A 22,917-nucleotide genomic window follows, 5' to 3' on the forward strand; every position below is an offset into this window, starting at 1 on the left:
ACTTCGACCATTACAATTTTTGTTGTTCGCATTTACGTATATCTCAAACTCAACCATAACATAACTCATTGTGTCTATCTTTTCAGAAAACAGATGTTTTGAGGTAACAAAGTTTGATCATATCACAAAAACATATCATTTTTCGGCGACACTTCAGAAGTTAATATCAGCATTTTAAACCATGGGAAAGATTCGGTCATTTTCGGCCAGTCAGCGCCTGTCACTCGCATGCTTTTTTGTGGAACTGTTAACATTTGCGTTGATTGGTCTGTCCTTTGGAAATGGCTGGCTCATGGGCCAGATCTTTCTGGACGGAGTTGAGACGGATGTATGGTGTGGCATCTACGAGCTCTGCTTCAAAACAAGAATTGGGCAGCCTCCAACCTACAGATGCTGGTTCCTCGGAAGATTTGGTAAGTCTAGAATGGTTTCATTCAGTCATGGGTATAGAAAGTTGATGTCCCTCAATTGTTTTTCTCATTGATACCCTTCGTTTGTAGTTTCTGCGAGCCATGGAATTGTCTATAAGATGACCAATAATTTTCAGCTTCATCATTTTCCCACATCCCTTTGTTTCATCGTTTTAAAGTGGACAACTGCTATGTATTTTTGGCTGTTGGATAAACATTTTTCAAGTGTCAATGGGCGGGCAAATTGGATTTTCACTTATGAAGGTCTTACGTTTTTTCTTTAGCAAGTCTTAAAGCTTTTCACCCTCAAATTTATTTGTTTTTGCGGTAAAAATTTGATTTATATATATATAAGCTCACTTCAAATTTAATTATCAACTGGAAAGCGAATTCGCGCTCTCGAATTGCAGAAGTGCAAATGGAGCGAAAAAAGTGTTATGATTGATTTTTATTTGTCTCCCGTAAGGAATGGAAATATTTTTGGACTGCTTTAATCTGCCAAAAGAATTATCAGTTTTGGTTTATGTTTGTGACTTAATTGGAATTATCGAAGTAGTTTCCCACCGCATTTACCAGAGTAAAATTGTTCTTCCGACAGCCCAACTGGAGGACCTTCGGAGTCGTGTTTTTTAAACAGTAAATAAGCTCCCAGAAAAACGTCGTGCAAAACTTAATTGATATGCCCTAGTAAAGACCTTTTACTCGTGATTCGAGCTGAAATGATAAAGTTGGAAAAATGTCCGTGTCGAAAATGTTTGACATTAAGTTTTTTGCCCGATTTAGCTGAAGAATGTTTAAAATCGATTGACTCTTCACTGGCCGATTAAATAAAGAAATTGAATTGTTCTGATGTTATGCGAGATTCAAGCAATTATTTGAGTTCTAGTGATTTCTGAAAGCTGACGTTTGTTTCCTCAAAAATTTACGTTTTTTATTTTTTTTTGCGTTTTATCATCATCATCACTGTTTTGTTTCTCCACGTTTTTTTGTTACTCATTGGTTAGCCAAAATTGTCCAAGATTGCGTTCAGCAGCCTCTAATTTTACTGTAGATATCTCTTCTCTTTTTTGACCAAGTCATACCTTCGGTTTTAAACTAGGCCTGGTCAGCAGAAATTGTTCAAAAACTTGTAAACTTTTTTAAAAAATCAAGTTCAATATCTTCAAACAGGAGCCGTGCCTTGCTGATTTTTTTCAGGAAATTATTGATTGACGCTCAAGTTTGATTTTTTTTGCGGTTTCACGTTACACTTGTTTTGATACGTTTGAATAAAGGTAGACGAACTCCGTTATCAAACCGCAAAAGTGAGAAGATAACGAAAAAAGTGATCAACCTTCTAGTTTCGAAAGTTGAGTTCAATTATTTAAATGCATTTTTCTTAAATCATAAGCAAACTAGCAGGAATGCTTGTTTATCAAGGTTTTAATAAGCAAACTAGCAGGAATGCTTGTTTATCAAGGTTTTAATAAGCAAACTAGCAGGAATGCTTGTTTATCAAGGTTATTTTCAAGCAACGCAAACTTGGTATTTGTTATTCAATTTTCATCAGTTGGTCTTTCATATTTACTTATCTGGACTTATAATGCGGGAGGCTCAGATAAGAGGAAAAATTTGTTAAGTTGTTGCAGTTTGACAGCCATAAGTACTAATGAGTGCCCTGTTTTTTGTCTTTTCAATCTCTGACTCCTACAAACTAGTTTTGTTCTTTTCCAGGTGCTCATTTAACTTAAATGAAATTCGACTTTTTCCTAATAAAGCTCACTTGAATTTATTAGAAAAATCGAGAAAACATTTGTCCCGATGTTTAGACATTTTGATGGTGACTCATTCAAAGTTTCAACAAATGCTAAATGCTCTACTGAGTTTGTTGAACAACAATTTTGTCGCGTTTGATCTATGTGTTTGTTTTTATCAATTTTTTTTCAAAGAATTCAAGTTTTCAGTTTTCTCTCTGGTTGTGTAGTTCATGCTTCTGTTGTTCTTAATCGGTCAGTTATTCACTCTTCGTCATACTAAGATATCATTTCTCAAATTTTTATAGGATTTTGCAAATTTTTTATCAGTTTTTTATCCTAATTTGTAAATGTTAATAATCAATGTCTTCAGAACACCAAGTTCTCTGCTATTTCATTTCAAAGTTTGTTAATTTTATGATTAGCTAATGCTTTGCCTAGAAAGGCCGCAGCCCTGGATAGTTTTTTCGGAGTAATGCTTTTTCACGGTAAAATCTAGGACAAGTTCAGAAAATAGTTTATTGCTGCCAACAGTTACGCTACCCTGGAAAATTGAAATAAGATGGAATTATGTATCGTGTCTCTTGTTGTTAAACGAAGCCTAGCAAGATCCTAAGTAGGGGGTCTTCTGCTAGGTGGCTCGGAAGTTTCGTTCATTTGCAAATTTCTGGGATGAGGGAGGGTCCTTCAAAAAGTTAAAGAACCACTTCCTAATATTTTGATCTCTATTAGGACCCCCTTATGGAGGACACCCTTAAGACCACCAATACACGATACAATACTACTTATCACCAATCGCCAATCAAGAGAGTCTATTTGAAGAAAGATGTTTGTTTTTTTTTTACATGAGGTGAGCTCAGTTATATACTAATTTTTGGAGTTTTCTTTTCCTCCTTTTCTCCCATCGCTAAATAAAACAGCGAACAGTAAAGAGCAAAGAGGAAACAAAATTCTTCTCAATGTTTTTTGTTTTGTATTTAGCAGCTTGCACATCGACCGGACTTTCTTATTTTTTGTTATAGATTCAAACTCACAAACGGGTCTACTAGGATATAATTTGATCATCTAATAGGTATGGAAGTGCAAACTTCAACCCTGATGGTGTCTTCGGAATTGTAATTCGTAAGGTACGCTTCGGTAATTTTTTTTTGTCTGGCTAATAAACAGCGAAAACTTAAGAGATTCCTGGCAAAGTTGAGATCTGTTCCGTTTAAATGCGGGTGTTTGAACCGGTATGTGTATCTCTCATTTGGGTATTTGAAGTCTTTTATTACACTGCTGCTACTTTTTTTTCTTTTTATTTTACACTGCTGCTATTTTAATGTTTTTAAGAGTAATGAACGTAGCGAAGACTCTTTTATAGGTCTTGCTGATTTTTTAATGTTTTTTTTTTCGGGCAAAAGTCTTAAGTCTCTAATAACTACAGATGTGCATTCATACATATTGATGCATTTTCGAATGCACTTAGGTATATATGCACTTTTTGAGTTCAATTTGATTTCATCTGCTGAAAGTGACGTAAATAGCACTCTCCAAATACGAGTTTGGAAATGGCGCGAAAGAAACATGAACGATTTCTAGTTTCGAAAGTGAATTTTTTTTCAAGATTTCTCAGCGGAATAAAAACTTTACCTATTGATCCAGTTTTCTCAAGTTGGGTTCATGATATCAAAAAGCGCCAATAATAAATTGTTCTAGGATATCATAGAGCTTAAAGGGTATCTATTTTTTTTCTTTGAAATTCGAAAGTTCAGATTTTTTAAAACGAAGTCAATGTTTTTTTTTTACCTGTGTTCATTACTCTTTTCCAATCTTCGATTGGCTATGTTTGTTTCTGTAGAAGTGAACACAGGACTGGTGCAGGCAGGGCGAATCTTCTTGACAGGAAGTGCTTGCATCTGCTGGCCGGTGCTCTGTGTGACCTTCCTACACGCCTTCGGATCAATCAAGGGAAAACTGGCTCCGCAAGTCATCGCAAAGAGCATTCTTAGTTAGTTATTTTATTATAATATTATTTCATGTTATACACTACAAGAAGCGGATCCACAAAATAAAACATTGAATCGGGCCAAGTTCTCGTAGGAATCAGCTTTTAGCTCCTTGGCAAAGTCAGGCAAGACTAAAAAGTCAGACGAATTCGAGAGTCATAAATCACTTTAAATGTTTCTAGCAAGAATTTTAAACTGGTTTTTCCCGTCACGTTGTTTAAAATATTAAGCAAACCACGGCTGAAAGGCTTTTCATTTAAAATATTATTTAAAATATTAAGCTAACCACGGCTGAATGTCCTTTATTTCAAATCAATATACACACATACACATGTATACATTTGTACATTTATATGTTATTTGGTCAACTCAGAGTAATTTCAGATAAGGTACACCGTCTGCTCGTCACGCTATCTTATTTTCAGCCGGATAGATTCATGCAACTTCTTAGTCTAATACCAATCTTAATCTTACTCTTATATCTCCTAGTCTCAATAGATCTAGTGTACACCGATTTATGCGAGTTAGTTTCCAGAATGAGAACAACTGTATTCTAAGTTTAATTCAAATTGCTCTGGTGCTGAAACTACAAGTAGTTTCAGCACTTACAAATAAGTGGATTGTTAGTTTGATGGAGTGTGATTGGTTAGTGTTCAATATTTTATAGAGATAAAATATCAGAATCATATCCAATAATAAATTCTAGTTTAGATCTGGTTCCACCCATCCGGGGTTTACAGAGTTTTAGTTCTTCAGTGTTCTACTGTTGTGGAGGATGGATGATGTGTCTTTCTTTAGAACTTGCGAGCATATTCTTTTTTCCGATTAGGAAGAAAGATTGTTATCACGATCGTTTCGGGAGATCGTATCATGATTTCTGATCGGTTGTGATGAGTGTTGATTTGATTTATCAGAGAATAGCAATGTTCCAATCTCGTTCGGAGGTGGCATGTAGTTGACTTTGGATGGAGTGCCTGGTGACTTTGATCTGTACGTATACTTGAACATCGAGATGGCCATTGTTCTGTTTCAATGGCCTTGTTGCGATGCCAAGTCGTACTTTAAATCTTTTGTGTAGTGACTGTAGGCAGCATGTCGGGTGTGTTTTGTCATTCCGTAGTTGGGGTGTGATTGGGTTGTCAAGTCCCTTGCTGCTCGTCTTTGGGCTGTATGTAATCTATATACTGCATTGTTTTATTTACATATACAAATCTTTGTTAGTTTTGTTTTTAGTTATGATCTTGTATTAATTTTATCGCAAAAGCGTTCTTGTTTAGTTCGGTTATTTTTAAGAGCTACTCACCCTTGAGTAACTCTCGTCAAAAATGGAGTGTGGGTCACAAAGCGTGGATGTAGCACGGTGGGGTAGGCCGGCTTTAGAGCATGCTCAGGACGTCCTCTCTGGTGGGTTAGGCCAGGAGTGGAGTATAAATTCATGCTCTTTTTTTGGAGAGTCCTTTTTGTGTTCATTTTTCGTGCCTTTTTTATTACTGGTTTTTTCATTTTTGTCTTGGTTGTGTCCTTCTCTTCAAAATTCAAATTGTTTGTTTTCGGTTTGTCTCTCGACTTTTATTGTGTTTTGTTCTTTTATGTTCAGACTTGAAAGTAGTCTTCAAAAGAATAATTTATCCAGTTCTAAGCTGGTTTTCATCCGGTTTGGGTACCGTGGGTTTTTTTTCTTAGTCATGCTGTTAGGTTGTGGTTTTGTGGTCTTTAGTAAGCTGCGTTGGTTAGTCTGGATCATTATATAATTCGTTTCCAGCCGGGTTAAAGGAAAGTTTGAAATGTGTTAAAACTGGTTAGAGTTGTTATCAGTGAAAGTTAAAACTTAAATTCATTATTTTAAACAATTCCTCGTGGGCGAGCTGTGCGATTGTGGATAGGATTGTGGGCGAGTGAATATTTAACTACAAAGAAGCGTCTTTGAAAAGGTTAGTACTGCTTAAGTTTTTCAGGCAATTTTTATTAATTTACTACTTTGAAATGATTAATTTTACGGCTTTATTTGGGGGATTGAAATTATCAATTTATTTTCATTATAGGAATAAATACTGCATATGGGAAAAGAGTTTATTTATCAATTTATTGCTGTTTTGGGGGTAAATTTTACTGCTTCATTTATTGTAATTGGTTAATATGAAATTATGATTCCAGAAAAAAGTTTTGTTTTTTGTTTCGTTTTTTTTTGTAGATGATTGATGATCCTGCCTGTGAAGACTAGAGAAAAGAGAAAACATTTATAAAGAATGGTTAGTTTTTGTTCTATTGGTTAGTATAATTTTTAAAATTCATATTACCTTATTCGTGTGTGAAGAATCCGTGGGGAAAAACGTCGTGGAAGATTTCTGATGATGTTAGTAATATAGCTATCAAACGAATGATGTATCTAGTTTGGAGAAGTGGTCAAAGCAATTCGAGTGCTCTAATGATTTTGTGCTCTTCAGTGCTAGGTGGGAGTTTATAAGGTGTATTTTGGATGAGTTTATAAAGTTTATTGTTATATCTGGTGTTATGGATGAATTCTAGGATCGAGATTTCAACGGGCTGTAGAAATTCGTGTTGGACGATTAGTGGGCGGGAGTAGTATATGAGTGAGGGAGAGGGGGACCCCCATGTATTAAGATAGGGATAAGACCATCCGGTCACCAACCTATGTATGAAGATAGGGAATAGATTTCCCTATGTATTAAGATAGAGAATAGGATTCCTACGTATTAAAATGGTAAGGTTTCAGATGGTAAGTTTCAGAAAAATTTTTGGCGCCCGATCCTACCATGTTTTATGATAGTGTTTAGATTTCCCATGTTTATAAAAAAAGTGATATTTTTTCTAAAAACTTCTAAACACTGTATTTTCCAATAAAAAAAAACATTATTTCTTGGTATCCTTTATTTTTAGTGTCTGCTTTACTATTTGAGGGATTGTCTATTCCGATGTGTGGTATCCATTTTTTATCATGGAGATCGTAAGTTAATCTTCTATGTGCGCCGTGGAATTGAAGTTTGTTGTCTAGTTTTATATGACCTTGGTATCTTTCAAGTTCGGAAAAACTTGAAAGTTTACCAATTTTCTGTTTGTGTCTTTGTTTGATGTAATTTTTAATTAGCTAAGTTTGTTTTTACAATCATCAGGGCTGAGATGTAAATATTACTTTGGTAGAAAGATTCATAATCTTGTCTATTCTTATTTCTGTTTGAGACTTGAGATTAATGTACTTTCTTTTCGGAAAATGTCGCTGTGAATTTATAACCTGTTAGTGTTGTAGCTCGTGCTTTTGAGTAAAGTGCAGCTATAATGCTTGTTGTTTCTATAGCTTGTGGCTCGGATTCGCCTTGAGTGATCTGATTTATTGCATATTTGTGAAATGTTTTTTGTTCATTTTCTTCAGTTATAGTGTGTGACTAGTAAATCCTGGGTTCCTGTTCGGGGGGAAGGATTGTTATGATCGGGTTCTGAGAAATTAAGAAAGATAAGGGTCTGGAAAATTAGTATCTTTAGAAGATACATGTTTATGATAGTCCTGATTATGGATTATAAAAAGTTATATATCCAATTGTCCTTTTTGTATACCTTATCGTATTTGTAGATGATTTTCTGTGGTTATAATTAGTATTATATTAGTTAGTCTAGCTGTGATTTCAAATTTTAGTGTCAGATAATCCTGTGTAAGTGTTTGTATGCTATGTTCTTGTATAACTTTGTGGATATCTTGTCGGTATTGTAATCTGTTTAGTGCCCAGTTGTGTAATCTGTTACTTTCGTGATGTTGACCAAATAATGGAGGCGGTGCTACGATTGTATTTCAGTCAAATCATAGGGGTACGTTTTTGGTGTAATGTTCTCGATATCTAGCGTCGAGATTTGTAGGAAAATTTGGAGTAAATGGTGGTTGTGAGATTTGACTTAAGGAAGGGGTTGAGGGGAGTGAGTGTTTCTGTTAGTGACAAAGTTGTGTCAGATGAAGCGTCTAGTAGATCGTTCACTAAATTTGGTTCACTCTGAAAACTTGTGTCATTCAATATGGGAGATGTTCTGTAGTAGCTGGGGGATTAAAAGGATTTTCTCGAATTTGTTCAGATGTAGGGGTTCAACCTAAATAATCTGATGCGATGTTTGATGTGTTTTGTTGTGATGCGGTCTGGGTAGTACTTTGAATTGTACTACTGGAGAGTTCTATAGGATTTGCTATTGGCGAATGAAGTATGTTGAATTGAACTCTGGGAATTTGCAAATTTCTATTTCGTCTTGGATGTATAATTTGTCTGGTTATTTCGAGCGTGTTTTGATTTTGACTTTGTTGTCTTGCTATATTAAGATCTTGTTGGAGAGGGGGGTATATATTATATACTGGTTCGTATTGTGGTTCGCTTAGAGGTGCTTGGCGAATTGCTGGTTCTAGTGGTTCGGACAATCGTGCGTTTCTTTCTTCAAATGTATATGGATTGTCTTGAAAAGAGATGCGTGTTGATGATTGAGGGTTTTTTGTTTGATTATTTGCTGGTGTTGTTGGAAGTTCTTGGAATGTTGTTAGTGAGGACTGGTGTGGGGGTTGTTGATTAGCAATTTTAGAAAAATTTTAAAAATATTTTTACGAAGAAATTTTGTTTTTTGTAATAAATATTCTTCGATGAAAAGAATGAAAAGTATCGTTGCTAATGCGAAAGTTATGGTAGCCTTTTTTATACATATGCATATTGTCATTATGAGGCATGTCAGAATTGTGAGAAATATTATAAATATAAGAGAAATATCTGTTCTACTGAATAGATGTTGGAACATTTAGATAGTTTTTGAAGTATCGTACCTGAGGAGGTGGTCAAGGATTTTTGAAAAATTTATGAATGTTTGTGCTAGAGAATAGAAATGATTGAAAAAATTTTTGAAAGTATATCTTGAATATGGCTGACTGTTTGTGAAAGAAGCATTTGAGGAATTTTTTTTTAATTTTTTTTGCGTCTAAATTTGAGTGTGGTCGGATTATTTATTGTTTTTTTTGACAAGTGGGTTGGGTTTCGGCAATTTTTGGTGAGGGGGAAGAAGTTTTGAGGGCTTGTAAGGATTTTCCTAGGTTTGTTTTTTTTATTGGATGATTGGGGGTAACTAAGAGATATTCGTACTTTAGGTTAAATGATCATGTCCATTTTGTTCTTTAGGCTAATTTAATATTTTTGCTTGAGGGAGTTTTGAGGTCTAAGTTGGGACAATATCGTTGATCTTCGTTCTACTTGATAGGGGAGGGTTATAATGTTGAGGTTTTGTTTATTTGAGGTGTAAATTTTCAGCGGTTTGCTTATTTATGACCTGGAGGTCTTTTAGTTTTAGTTAGAGATACGCTTGAAGGTGATTGTTTGTCGGCTAAAGAAGTCGTGTCAAAAATAAGGTGATTTTTCGGAAAGGTTCTTATTGGCTGAATTTGAACTAGTTTGTTGAAGTGCTTTTCAGCATGATTTTTGAGAAAATGTACGGGTGTTTAAAAGATCTTTCAAGAGGTGAAAATGTTAATTAATTTTAAAGTGGTTTCTGAAATTCAACTTTCTTTCATGTTTTAGATTGTGGGATGAATGTTTTATAATCTTCTCGTGGCTGAATTCGAAGTCGCGATGATTGTCTATGTTGAGATTTTTCTTTTTGATCTTGTGGTAGAATTGTTTCTTCTAGTTTTCGATTTTTTCTTTCTGTTCGAGTTATCTTTTTCTTGTCTAAATTTTGAGATGTTATTTTTAAAAGTTCTTATTTAATTGTTTTGATATAATGGTTTTTGAATAGATTTCATATCTGTGCTTTGCTTTTGTTTGTAATCGAAGTTAATATGAATACTTTGAGACCTGTAAAGGAGTATAATTGAGTCAGTTCGCGAAGAGCGTACTCTTTCGGATAAAGGTAAAAGATTGTTCCGGTATTGAACAATTTCTTTTTTGTTTAGGTCCATAAGTGTGTATTTTGCATCACTGGGTTTATCAATTATTTGATATGGTCCTTTTCGGAGTGGTTGTAGTTTTTAAGAAATTCCTTTTTGTGTTAAAAAATTTGGAATTGAAACGTATGTTCCGATATTCAAGTTTGTAGCTGGTGTGAATCGAGAAAATTTATTTGGGAATTAATATTTTGTCTCTGTAATAATTTTTTTGTTACTTTTTGATAAATTTCATGTTTTTTGTCTCTGTTTAAAATCCATTTAGTGTGTGTACCGGAAGCTAATTTTAAAATTTGTGGATGATGAGAGTGATCATCGTGGGTATGTAGTGGTAGATTATAACTTATTGATTCTTTAGTGGGTTGACAACAACCTTTTTTTTAATTTTTGAAGAATTTGCTGTGAACATTATCGGTTTTTGTGGTTTTTGATTGAAAACCATTTCATAGGATGACTGTCCTAAAGTTGTTGTGATATGTGAATTATAAGATAAGGGGAATAGTTTTACATCTGTTGACCATTCAGTATATCGTGTGTCATTTCCGTTAATGATACATCTGAGATATTCTTGTAATGAACGGTTCATGCCTTCGACTAATCCATTAGTCCAGGGTGCATGAGATGTGCGTGGTTTGTGTTTGATATTATAAAAGTGGCATAGTGTGATATTTTCGTTGTTTATAAATTCATTGCCATTGTCTGTAACAAGGATTTCGGGTAATCCGAATTTTGCTATCCAATGTTCATAAAGTGTTGTATATGCATAGTAAGCATTACAATGGAGTACTGGGTTAAATGTTACGTAGTGTGTAATTGCGTCGACTATGACCATTATTTATGAGTTTCCTTCTGAGGATGGTGATATTGGTCCTCTCGTATCAAATGAAATTCTGTGATTGAAGTATAGACTTTGTTCTTTAAAATCTTGTTTTTCTGCAATTTGTTTTTGGTTTGGGTAGGGTTTGTTTAATTGGCATGTTATGCAATCTTTGCATAAAACTTCAATCCAAATTAGTGCATTTGGAAAGTAAAAAATTTGAATGAAATTGGAGTATGTTTTTTTTCTGATTCTCAGGGTCCTTTAGTGTGTGATGAGTGGGAAGTATGAAAAGCTATAAGCATCATACTTAAAGGTAGACGGGGTCTTTTGAGATTAGATGTTTGATACTCTAAAATATCTGTATTCTCGTTGATAGAGGTATTATTAAATTTTCTGAAATATCCAAGAAGGGTTTTATTTCCTAGAATGGTGATATCGGCTTTAATTGGTTTGGTTTTATATTTGTGCCAAAATTTTAATTGTCTAATAACTGGGTCAAGGTTTTGATGTTTCTGTAATAATTTGAGTATTTTTTTCTGTTATTGGGAGGAAAATGTTTTCAATTTTATTTTTGATAGAGGTATTGTATCTAGAGTGTCATGGAGGTTAAAGACTTGGTTTATTGTATATTTTGAGTCATTATTTGGTGGACCTGATAAGTTTATATTATCAGTTAGGTTTTCTTTTTCTATTAAAGGGAATAGATCTGTTTAGTATATTTTTTGTTTGATTGGTTTTTGCTGTGTATTGTTTTTAATCCATGATGAATATGATATTGGTTTAAATGTAGATTTTCCTAGTAGATCTACTTTGTAGTGATTGTTTTGACAATCGAAATATAGTAGAAAGTGTTGTAGATTATTAATGTGTGATTTATCTATGTCAGTTTTTGCTGCATATATGCATTGTAATCGTGGTGAAGTTTCATCTTTGGCGAGATAACATTTTATATTTTGTGGTATTTCAACTGTTGTTTTCCTTGTTAATAATTCAGGTGGTGTATTTCTACTAAGAGTATTGGTTAGTGCGAGGTTTTTTCCTGCTGTTCAAACTTTGTGTAAGTTTGGGAACTTCATTAATTTTTGTTGAAGTCGATAAACTCTATGGTTTGGGTTTGATTTTTGTGTAAAAAGGAAAATTACGGGTTTATGATCTGTAAATAAAACAGTTGGGTATTTTGATCCAAGTATTAAAAGTTCATATTCTGTGAGTGTATATATTATGGCTGTGCATTCTCTCACAAGGGTAGAGAGTCTAAGTTCAGCTTGTGTGAATAGTCTAGAATTTGCATAAATGAGGTTCATTTTGTTCGTTCCGTTATGAGATTGTAATAATGCTGCACCGATGCCAAAGTTAGAGGCGTCGCACATAGCATAAAATGGTTGATAGGGATCTTGAATAGTATTTGATACTTGTTCAGTGAGAAGAATTTTGATTTCTTCAAACCGTGTTTGATGTTCTGTTGTCCATTCAAAATTATTCTGTTGTCTAAAGATGTTGTAGAATGGTCTTAAGTACAACTGCTTTTTATATACGTATTTACTTAAGAAGTTTAACATTCCAAGAAATTCTTGTAATTTTTTTATTGGACAGTGGTTGAAGTTTTTGGATTGCATCTATGCGAGATTTTAATGGAGTTATAGTGTTTCTTTCTATAATATGTCCAAGAAATTTTACACGTGTTAGAAAAAATTGTGATTTATCCGCGGCTGCTTTCATGTTTTCGTGTAGTAATATCTGATGATATTTTTCTAAGACAAGGAACATTTCTTCTTTTGTTTGTGATTGCATAAAAAATCGTCTAAATATGTGATTCCATTTTTATTGAGTATGAGTGGTCGGAAAATTTTACTCATGAATTCTGAGCATACTGCTGGTCCTAGGGAAATTACATAGAATAATCTATTGAGTTCATATTGCTGATTTCCAATAACAAATTGGGTCAATCGTCATGATTGTTCGTCTAACGGCCTCGATTATATGCACTTTTCATATCTGCTGTTGTGAAATATTTACCGTTTATTTTTGTGAGAATTAATTAAATTGGTTCAATAGGCCAATTACATTTAGATTCATCAATGAGTGAATTGAGGTATCGTGCATCTAGAACTAGTTTCAATGATTCTCCTTATGCTAAAATGATAACGGGTCTTATAAATGTGTTACCTTTTGGCTATTCTTCTTTATTTGCTGGAGAAATGATTTCATTTTGTTCTAGTATGTCCAGTAATTGGTTATTTTTGTCTTGTACGTGAATTGGGACTTTACTTGCTCGTTGTTTTTTGAAAACTACATCAGGTTTTAGAGATAAATGCAGTGGTGAATTTGCTTTTCAAACATCAAATTTAGATGTTGCGTACACTTTTGGGTATTTCAATAGTAAATCATCTAATTGTTCAAAATCTTTTTGTGTTATCTGAGAGTGTTGAAAATTGAACATATTTAAGAGTTTTTGTTGTTCTTCTGTGTATTTTGATATTTGAAATGTTTGTTTAAAGTAAAGTGTTTTCGTGAACTAGTCTGTGTTTCGTTTTTCATTGCTTTATATATTATTTATCGATAATTCTTCGTCAAGAATTGTTGATTGACATATTTCTAATAGTTGTAAAATATTATTTACTCTATACGATACTTCCTTTGTGGGAGAAATTGTTGCGTTAGTTTCACAATAACCTAAGAGTCCTAGAGGTAGGGTTATTTTATATGGAGAATTGTTATATACATGTAAGAAATCATCTCTGAGTTTGAGTTTTTCATGTATTTGATAGATGAAATTGTTACTCGGAAAAATTTATGACTTGGTCTGAATTCAAGGTCAGACATATAGAGATATTTATTTTGTTCTTTATTGTATTCGTGAACTTGTTTGATTGAGAAGTTATAAATATAACCTGTTAGTTGTTTCAGGTGTTTCCGTTCATGATTGTATATAGGGTAAAATTCGGAGAAAAATTGTGGTTGTTTGTTTATTCTTTGAAAAAAATGTTAAAGCTGTGTTTTTCATTCTTGTGTATTTATCTTTTATATGGATTCTGCTGTTTAAGATATTTATAGTTGGTATATATTCAGTAATAAATGGGATTCCAATGATATAATGTTTTATATCTGTGATATGGAAGGTTTGTTTAAATGGTTTGCTCAAAAGTTTATTCTGTTCCATTGTTCGAGTGGGAACAAGTAAAAGTTGGATTTTTCCATTTGATAAGGTTGATCCTTGATGCTGTTGCTAGCCTGCTTGTTGTTTTGAAGGGTATTAATTTTGGATGTAAAATTTTTATTTCATTCCAAGTGGAGATGTTAATGATGTTTGGTTCCGCTCCGGAATCTATTAAAAAATCATTTTGAAGGTCTGACGTTTGAAGTTCTTTGGATTATAAAAGGAGTGGGATTGTCCAAGTTTTTTTATTTTGATAATTGCGTTTCTTTAGGTATATTTTGGTAAATGTTATTTGTGCTTGAACATTCTGTGGGTTTTTCTGTTATTTCTTCTACTATTTTTTCTTTTGTCTTGTAACTGCTTATAGGTCTTGTATAATAATTTAAGAGGAAGTAATCATGGTTTTGATTGATATGGGAATGTATTGGTTGTTCGTATATAATAGGTTCGTAGTCATTTTCAACATGTATCATGTTAATTGAAATTGCATTGCCTGTGTCACTTTCACTGTCTGTGGATTCGCAATTTATGTGATTTAATTGCAATTCTGTGCTTTTGGTATTATTAATACCAGGGGGGTCTGGTTGAGTTTCCTCAGTTGTTTGTACTTGATTGATTTGCCTTTGATGTTTAGGTGTACTACTTCTATAATTTTGTTGTGTTATTCCTATGTGGTGAGAGTAGTTTCTTTGTCTGTTGTTATAACTTGAATTTCTGTTATGTGAATTGTTGCGTGATCTATTTTGATAATTATAATATTTTGATCTTTGATAGTTTGATCTGTTGTTAGAATAGTCGGGTGATCTATTATTTTGATATTAATGATTTCGATCATTTCAATAGTTTCTATTCCTATCGTTGGAAAAATTTCTATTTCTATTATATGAAGAGTTTCTAGATCGATCATTTGAATAATATCTATTTCTAGAATTTGAATGGCAACTGGTAGCAAACGAAAATTCAGGTCGGTTTGAATTTGATCTTGAATAGTTATTTCGATACTGATTATTTCGACTGTTTGATCGACTATATCTGTTTTGTGAGAAATTTCGTGAATTTCTTTGGTTTGGTGATCGTCCTCGATAATTCGTATTATAAGGTGGGTGTTGTCTAGAGTAGTTTGACTCATTTGGAAGTGATTTTCCTGAATTATTATTACTATGAATGTTTTTGTTGGGTAAATTTCGATCTTTTTTCATGTACTGATGAAATGATTTAGTTGGTTCTCTATTTTTTGTGGTTTATTTTGATTGTCTTGTTTTTGTCTGCATTCGGCAATGCTGTGTCCGTATCTTCGGCAATAATTGCACCATTTTTGAATGATGGTTTACCATTAAAATTTGGGTTTTTCTCCTAGATGTTTAAGATTTCAGTGATTTTTTTAGATAATTCTTTATCGGAGTCATGAATATGACTTATTTGTGAAGTAGCGGTTTGGATGTTGTTGACATATTGTAGCTTTGGGTTTTCTGTTTCTTCTAATTTCATAGTGATTTTTGCTTGTTCTAGTTTATCTACTAGTTTCTTAAAGTCTAAATCTGGTTCTCGGATTGAGGAAGGATGTGATGCTCTCTTTTTTATTGCTATTTTTCGTAATTGAGGTGTTGGAGTCATCATTAAGATTTCTGTTATCTTTGTATTTTTATAATCATGCGGATTGAGTGAATATGCTTTTCGGACTACTGGTTCAATTCTTACTGCAAGTTGTTCAATTGTTTCATTTGGCAGTCTACGAATTTCATTGCATAAAACTCTTTGTTGTTGTTTGTTTCTTTCAGAATCAAACATTTTTGAGAATTCTTGTTTGAATCTTTTCTAATCTGATTTTTTTTCTTTGGGTAAAACTGAAAACCATTGTTGGGCTGCGCCGTCAAGTGTGGTTTGGATTAAGGCTGTGCGTCTATGTATCCAATTTTGATGAAGCGGCGTATTTACTTGTTCAGGTCCTATATTTATAATTAAGTTTGCTGTGACTGCATTTAGCTAATCTTCTACAGAGTATTCAGGATCTGTGCCTGTAAACACCATTAGTGGCTTATTCGATGATATTGATGATCCACCCATTAGGTATGGATTCATAGTCATTTGTAGTGATTCTGCGGCATTTAGTATTTGAGAAAAGTTTGTAAGTTGACTTCTTGTTATTTCATGTTTTTGTAAATGATATGGCAGTGGGATGTCGTTATGCATTTAAGTTGGTTGGTAAGATTGTGTATTGACTGGGTGTTGTGGTTGAAAAATATTATTGTATGATGTTGGATTATTTCTTGGTTGTCGTATATGTTCATCTCGTGTGTATGGTTCGAAAATATCTGGTTGATCAATACTGTAAGAACGAGGTCTTTGGCTTAAATAAAGTCGTTGATGGTTTTGATTATAATATCCCTCATCATCTGATGGAAAATAAATAGCTGTTTAAATAGGAGGTTGATTTCTAGCATGGTATCTGTTTGTATTATTTTTATTTCATTGAAAAAATGGGTAATTTTCACTTTGATCTTGTGAAGATCATTGTTGATCATTAAAAATTTTTTGAGTTTGAAGTTGGTTGTGGTTTATTGTTACTTTGTGAATATGAGAAGTTCTGAGTATTCATATTAGAAGGTTTTGTTGTTTTTGATCTATTTTCATAATTATAATTATGTTCTGCGAAATTATTTCTATGTGATGTTTTTTGTTTATATGATGGTTTTGTTACTGGTCGAAACGCTTGGTAATCCATTTGTGAATATTTTTGAGCAACAGAGGGTTGTACCGTGTATTGTATAATGGTTTGGAGTTGTAAAATTGGGTTGAATAGTTGAAATGCTTTGTTGTGCTTCTGTTGTTGTTATTGTTTCAACTATTTCTTCATTTACGAAATGTGATGTGGTTTGTGCATCTTGTTGTGTAAGGTTTCTTTTTCCGTTTAAGTTGTCTTGATCTATGAAAGTAGAGTTTAGACTAAATTTTCGTGCTCTTTCAGGAAAGAATGAATTATAGTTTAAAGGTGTTGCGTCAATTGTAAGTTGGTATACTTTAACATAATCTTTGTGAATAGAGATTGTGCCTATTGCTTGGCTTGATATATCTTTTGGTATATAAATAAATGATTCCTGAGACCATTCAGGGTCCCAAACATTATCTGTTTGTTCTGCTAATATGGTTTCGTCATCTGTATTTTGTGGTCTAAAATTTTTTCTTGCTAGTGCGATAAGATCAATATTATGAACAAAATAATCGATTATCAACCATGCTAAGATTTTTTGTGAATCGTGTTTAACATGTGTTATTTCGTTTCTAGTTATTTTTTCACTGATTGCATTTAAAAGTTTTGAAAATATATGTATTTCTTGGCGTACGGTTGTATGTCGAGATTTTTGAGTTCGTGAATCGCCTTGAGGTTTTTTCAATTCTATTATAGATAAATAGCTATAGATAAGTGAAAATACATCGGTTGTGAGTATTGAATTTGCTCTTTGTCAGTTTTGATGTTGTATATTTTTTATGTTTTCTGTAAAAACTTTTGAAAATTGAATATCTACGTCATCAGTTTGAATGAGATATTTGTCATGAAATGCGTTTTGTGAACTGATTTCTATTGTGTAGATTCCATATTGTGATGTGAAACTACATATGCCTTTGAGATAGTGGTCAAGAAGTGTTCTTTTTATTTTTACATCGGGAAATTTTACTGTGCATGGACTATCTCCTTTTTCGAATAAATTTATGATTAAATTTTGGCAAAATTGTACCTGTCCTCGAGCTTCAGCTTGTGGATGTAATAAAAATGGGAGTGTTGAATCTTCTAGGTTTTCTTCATTTCGAATCGTTTTTCTGCTGTATCACTGTTAGCGTGTAATTTTTAATGTGTCTCATTGGTTGATTCCAATTGTACAGACGTATTGGTTTGTTTGTATATGACTTTTTTATTCTACGTTGTTCTTTTATTTATGCTGGTGACGTGGTTTCTGAGTCAGAAAAGTATATTTGATCGTCAATTTGTTGGTTTTTTTTATTGAGTCTTTTAAATTGTGGAGTTTTGTTTTGCGCTTGTTTCTGATTCTGAGACTGCGTTTCTTCGTTTTGAAACTCGTTTCCTAATAATTTGTTTTGTTTTGTTAATAATTTTCTTCCTTAGTGTTTGTCTTTTTGTTCTTATGAATCTTTTTGTTTGTCTGTGTGGTGTGATTACGAGGTCGTATCTTTCGTCGTTAATTATATAGTTGTGTAATATAATTGTTTGTTTTTTTTTTCCTAATTTGTCTCTTGACACAAGGTTTAGGATGATGGATGCAATATTCTGGTTAGCTGAACTTGGGGCGTATTTGTCGGGTTGGAGATAAAAGCATATATCGATTCGTGAGAATGATTTTTTCCTTCTCGTGAATAATTCTAAGTTATGGTAGACTAACCTAATCTTACTTAGGGGTTGTGATTTTTGATCAAGGGTTGGAGAATAGTAAATCGATCCACAAGGTTCAGGTATAATTAGAACGCCAGTAGTTCATTAGATAATATTTTATTACTTACTTATTGTAAGTGTTTTAGCCTGGGTCATTTAAGAGGAAGGGGATCAAGTGAAGGATGAGTAAGCGAAGTTCTTCACTGTTTATCCTAATTAGAATGGTTAGCTGTTTGAAAATTTCTGTTACTTCTGGGTCTTTAATACGGGTTGGGTAGTGAATCGACGTTTGAGGTCGTTAGACACTAATTAATATGGGAGGGGGAGAACAAAATTGTTCTATTTGATCCAAGGATAAGCCTTGATAATCAGAATTTTAGATTTAGTTCAGTTTTTTTTAAAGATCCAAGATAAGGTACACCGTCTGCTTGTCACGCTATCTTATTTTCGGCCGGATAGATTCGTGCAACTTCTTAGTCTAATACCAATCTTCACCTTACTCTTATATCTCCTAGTCTCAATAGATCTAGTGTATACTGATATTTACGAGTTAGTTCTTGGAGTTTATCCAGAAGGAGAACAACTGTAGTCTAAGATTTATTCAATTTGTTCTGGTGCTGAAACTCTAAGTAGTTTCAGCTCTTACAAATACGGGTCAATACATATGTGTGTGCGTGTGTGTGTGTGCGTGTCTGTGTATGTATGTGTATGTATATATGAATGTGTGCATATATGTATATATGAATTTATGTATGTGTATGTATATATGAATGTGTGTATATATGAATATATGTATCTGTGTATAGATATGTAGATATGCATGTGTGTATATTAAATAAAAGGCCTTTCAGCCGTGGTTTGCTTAATATTTTGAATAATATGTTAATCAAAAGGTCATTCAGCCGTGATTTGCTTATTATTTTAAATATATGTTAAATAAAAGGTTTTACAGTTTAATATTTTAAAAAACGTCCATTCTTTATCTCAGTGTCTAGAAAATTTTCATATCGAATGATGAATTATGTTGAATGTATTTTTTTTTGTTTTTGTTTGAATAACTGTGATCCGAACCTTCTGCTTTGCTTGAAAAACAAGCAGTTTTTTTTATTTGTAATTGGAATTAAAGAATTTGTCTTAAGGGTGTTTGATAAACTTTTAAAAATTTTCTTAAAACTTGAAACTATTTTACATTGAGGGCCATGGTCTCAATTTTATGAAATTGTCAATTCTGGGCTAATTCAATGATTTGCAGATTCTGCTTTGCCGTTTCTATTCTCACTTCACCCCTTCCCAAATTTACCACTGCTCCGAACTTTCAATGAACGTTTTTTTGTTCTGTTAGGTCTGTGCATTCTGCTCGGCTGTAGTCTCGTCCAGGCGGAGTTCGAGCGGCATAAGTACGAGAGGGCGTGGCTAGGATGGTCGTGTGCCAGTGGTTGGCTCGCCTTTGTCCTCTCCTTCTGTGTTACCGTGGCAACCGGTATCAATCTGGGCTCTGTTCAGTCCAGAGCCGACAAGGAGAGCTAGAAAGGACTGGTAGCTCCTGATGATGATATGATGAATAAGAACCGTCGAGGAATTTCAAATCTAATCTTACAAATAAATTTACGAGCGAAAGCCAAGAAAGAGCGATCAATTAGTGATCAAGGAGGGACTTCTTCTTATACTTCTTTAAAAACTAGATTACATGCATATTTAATTTCTATTTCTCATAATTTTCAATTAATTTCTTACTTCACAAAATTGACGACGCAGTTATTGTTTTGTATTGTGTTTTCTACATATCGGCCAAGTGTAAAAATGAATGAATTTTTTTGACAGTTTGTAAATAAAGCACTGGCAAATAAATTGACGCTTAAAAAATAATCCTTGTTTGAATCTGTAAATCATGACATCTTTTTCAATAATTTTGAAGCAGTCCTGGGGTTTTAAACGAAAGAAAATAGTTTTTGATGTTTTATGGGGTTGATCAGGAAGCAAAATTAATTTTGTAATACCGATGTGAGCAAAAATAAAACTAGTGCAGTTAAAAAAAAAGAAAATCTGAAACATGCCAACAGACATTTGGAGAAAGTATCAATGACTCAATGATTTACTATTTTGAGGACACTTTTCCGCTTTCAAAATCCGGGAAAATATATTACGTAAAATATCAATGATTTTTCAAAAATCATTTAAGAATGACAGTTTTTATTGAACTAACACAAATGAGAAAACCCAATGTTTTATTCTACTGGAAATTCTGAGCATAGTAGTCTATTTTTGAAACTAGAAGAGTCATTACTGAAAAGCGCCAGTGTATCGGCTATCCACAGGGATGCTTCGTTCCTTAAAGAGTCCCTATGTGTGCAGCAGCTTAAGAAGGGGGTCACGCTTCTGGTTTTAAATTTGTCGAAACGTGGCAAGGTTTAGTTTAACCTGTGCTATGTTGTGCCATTAATATTTATTTTAGAAATACTAACTAAGTTCGGCAATGGTGTCTGGGCAGTATAAAAAAATCCATTTTTCTTGAAAATTGAAATGAAGCTGGTGGGAACCTGGTTTAAGGAAGACTTCGATCAGACACACTAACAGTTTACAGTTTAGTGTTTCTTGAGAGGAACAGAAAATCAAATTACGAATACGCGGTCAAACAAGTTTTATTTGAGTGAGCTTCTACAAATCTATTGGTGCACTAATTGAAGACGTGCAATAATTATAAGCGATCTAATTAGTGTTGATGATAAAAGAGCATTTGATTATTCGTTTGGTTTTGAACAAATAATTCGTTTGGTTCTGCTGCTGGCCAAGCATGATGCCCTAAGAAAAGTTCATCTGTTTCAACTTAATCATTCACTAGACTGTCAAATAAGAGATCAGTTGTGCTTATTTGAATGGATTCCCAAGCAACAAAAACGCAAGTATGGCTCAAGAAGAAGCAATTAAGTCTGCCTGCAGCTACCGAGTCATTTTTCATCTATATTAAGTTTCAATTGTACTCCAAGGCTCGCGTAGAAATCTTAGAACCCATTAACAGATTATTTGCACGGAAATCTTTCAGGAAAACAATGAATAACTTTGCATAAAATTAAATAATAGTTCGAACTTTCCTGTTCCAGAGACAAGTTCTACATCAAAAAAAAATATTTGTTTTTTGGCCAAATATTCGACGTTGAATACTTATTGTGAAAACCTTTAACTTCGGATAGACATTTTGTTCAACAAATTCGTACATTTTCTGCGTCCTGAAGAAAACCATCTTTCAAGATTTTTTTTTTCTTAAAAAATTGTTTCAATTGTTCAAAAACGTTTCAATGGTCCTTTTCCTTGAAAGAGGTGAGTCATCAATGTATCGTCAGATATCAAAGAGTTGTATTTTCAGCACTGCTGTTAGTTTTTTTGTACAAAATCCGTAATTCAACTGCCTACTAGAAAATGCTGATCAACGAGTGAATCATGCTGCTAGTAATACGGCTTCCTCTACTGCAATTGTTTGAAACTATAGTCAAGCAGTAAAAATAAGGTAGCTCTTTTTTCCTTGAACATCACACGAGGATCTATTGTTTAGTGTATTGGGTGGGCTTAATAAGTTAGACCAATTGTTTTTTATGCTTGAATTAGTCTGCAAGTCAATTTTATGATAATGATGAGAAAAACACTTAACAAGCTAAATTTTGCATTGAGCTTTTCATTGAGTCAAGTTTCGACTCCCTGAATGCAATTCAATTAGCTAAAAAAATGTTTTTCCAAGGGGCTATCTTTATTAGCTGTTGATTTTTTAAGCATATGCTGAAAAATGTACTGGATGTTTTCCAGACTGAACCAAACCTTAAAAATTCCTAAATTATCACTCTTGCGATCAGCAAGGTTGTTGCAACCGGGAAATATGCTCTTTTTTCTCGTAAAGAAATTTGTTCACACAATGACAGAAGCTTTTTTCTCCATAGCTGTTCTTTTGTCAAATAACAGACGTATTCTGAGAAAGTCTGCGTTTTGAATGGCCGTTGACTTGTAATTTGTTTTTTGTTTGTTGGTTTTAATTTTATCACTTCAAATTTTATTTTCGTCTATTTTCTTTTTCATTGTATTCTGCTTAAAACTTTTCGGCCTGATCTCCATCGGCCTATTAGTCCGATGTCGGGTTTTGATACTTTTTGAAAACCTAATATTTTGAAGTAAGACCTAAATACTTTGTTTGAACTTAAGTTTTTTGTAAAAAAAGAAACATTTTTTCGGCTCAACGGGTGTCCACAAAAATTGCAAGGCTTGGTACCGCTTTCGAGTTTCGTTTCGATGTTGATTTAGCACTCATATGTCTTCTTAGATCAGTTTTCTTTAAATTAACTTTGATTCAGCCGAAACCAAGACAAATATATAAAATTTTTTGAAAGTCGTTCCATAGTTACCTTTGTGATAAGCAAGGGTACTGCAATTGTCTTCTAGACTTTTTTCTCGTGAAATTTTTTCCTAAAATTCATCTGCTGGACCTATTTTTCAATAGGGCCTGTTGCAACACATTTTTTGTGCATGTT

The 22,917-nt window shown here is 33.3% G+C and overlaps 1 protein-coding gene across 1 annotated transcript; it reads left to right on the top strand.

Annotated features, from left to right (window-relative positions):
* The first annotated feature begins 23 nt into the window (after positions 1-23).
* LOC134839151 (uncharacterized) lies at positions 24-20,172 on the top strand. Its single transcript, XM_063854607.1, has 3 exons — positions 24-413; positions 3,984-4,133; positions 19,749-20,172. Exons 1-3 carry the CDS (start codon positions 182-184, stop codon positions 19,931-19,933), a joined length of 567 nt encoding a protein of 188 aa, XP_063710677.1. The 5' UTR covers positions 24-181; the 3' UTR covers positions 19,934-20,172.
* Positions 20,173-22,917: the final 2,745 nt, after the last annotated feature.

Source organism: Symsagittifera roscoffensis, chromosome 2, assembly GCF_963678635.1.
Source record: "Symsagittifera roscoffensis chromosome 2, txSymRosc1.1, whole genome shotgun sequence".
NCBI classification, from domain to species: Eukaryota; Metazoa; Xenacoelomorpha; order Acoela; family Convolutidae; genus Symsagittifera; species Symsagittifera roscoffensis.

Bases quoted from the DNA above. Each gene is read 5' to 3' on its own strand.
- LOC134839151 (XM_063854607.1), top strand. From the start codon at position 182: ATGGGAAAGATTCGGTCATTTTCGGCCAGTCAGCGCCTGTCACTCGCA. The intron at 414-3,983 runs GTAAGTCTAGAA...TTGTTTCTGTAG, and splicing joins CTGGTTCCTCGGAAGATTTG to AAGTGAACACAGGACTGGTG. The intron at 4,134-19,748 runs GTTAGTTATTTT...TTGTTCTGTTAG, and splicing joins CATCGCAAAGAGCATTCTTA to GTCTGTGCATTCTGCTCGGC.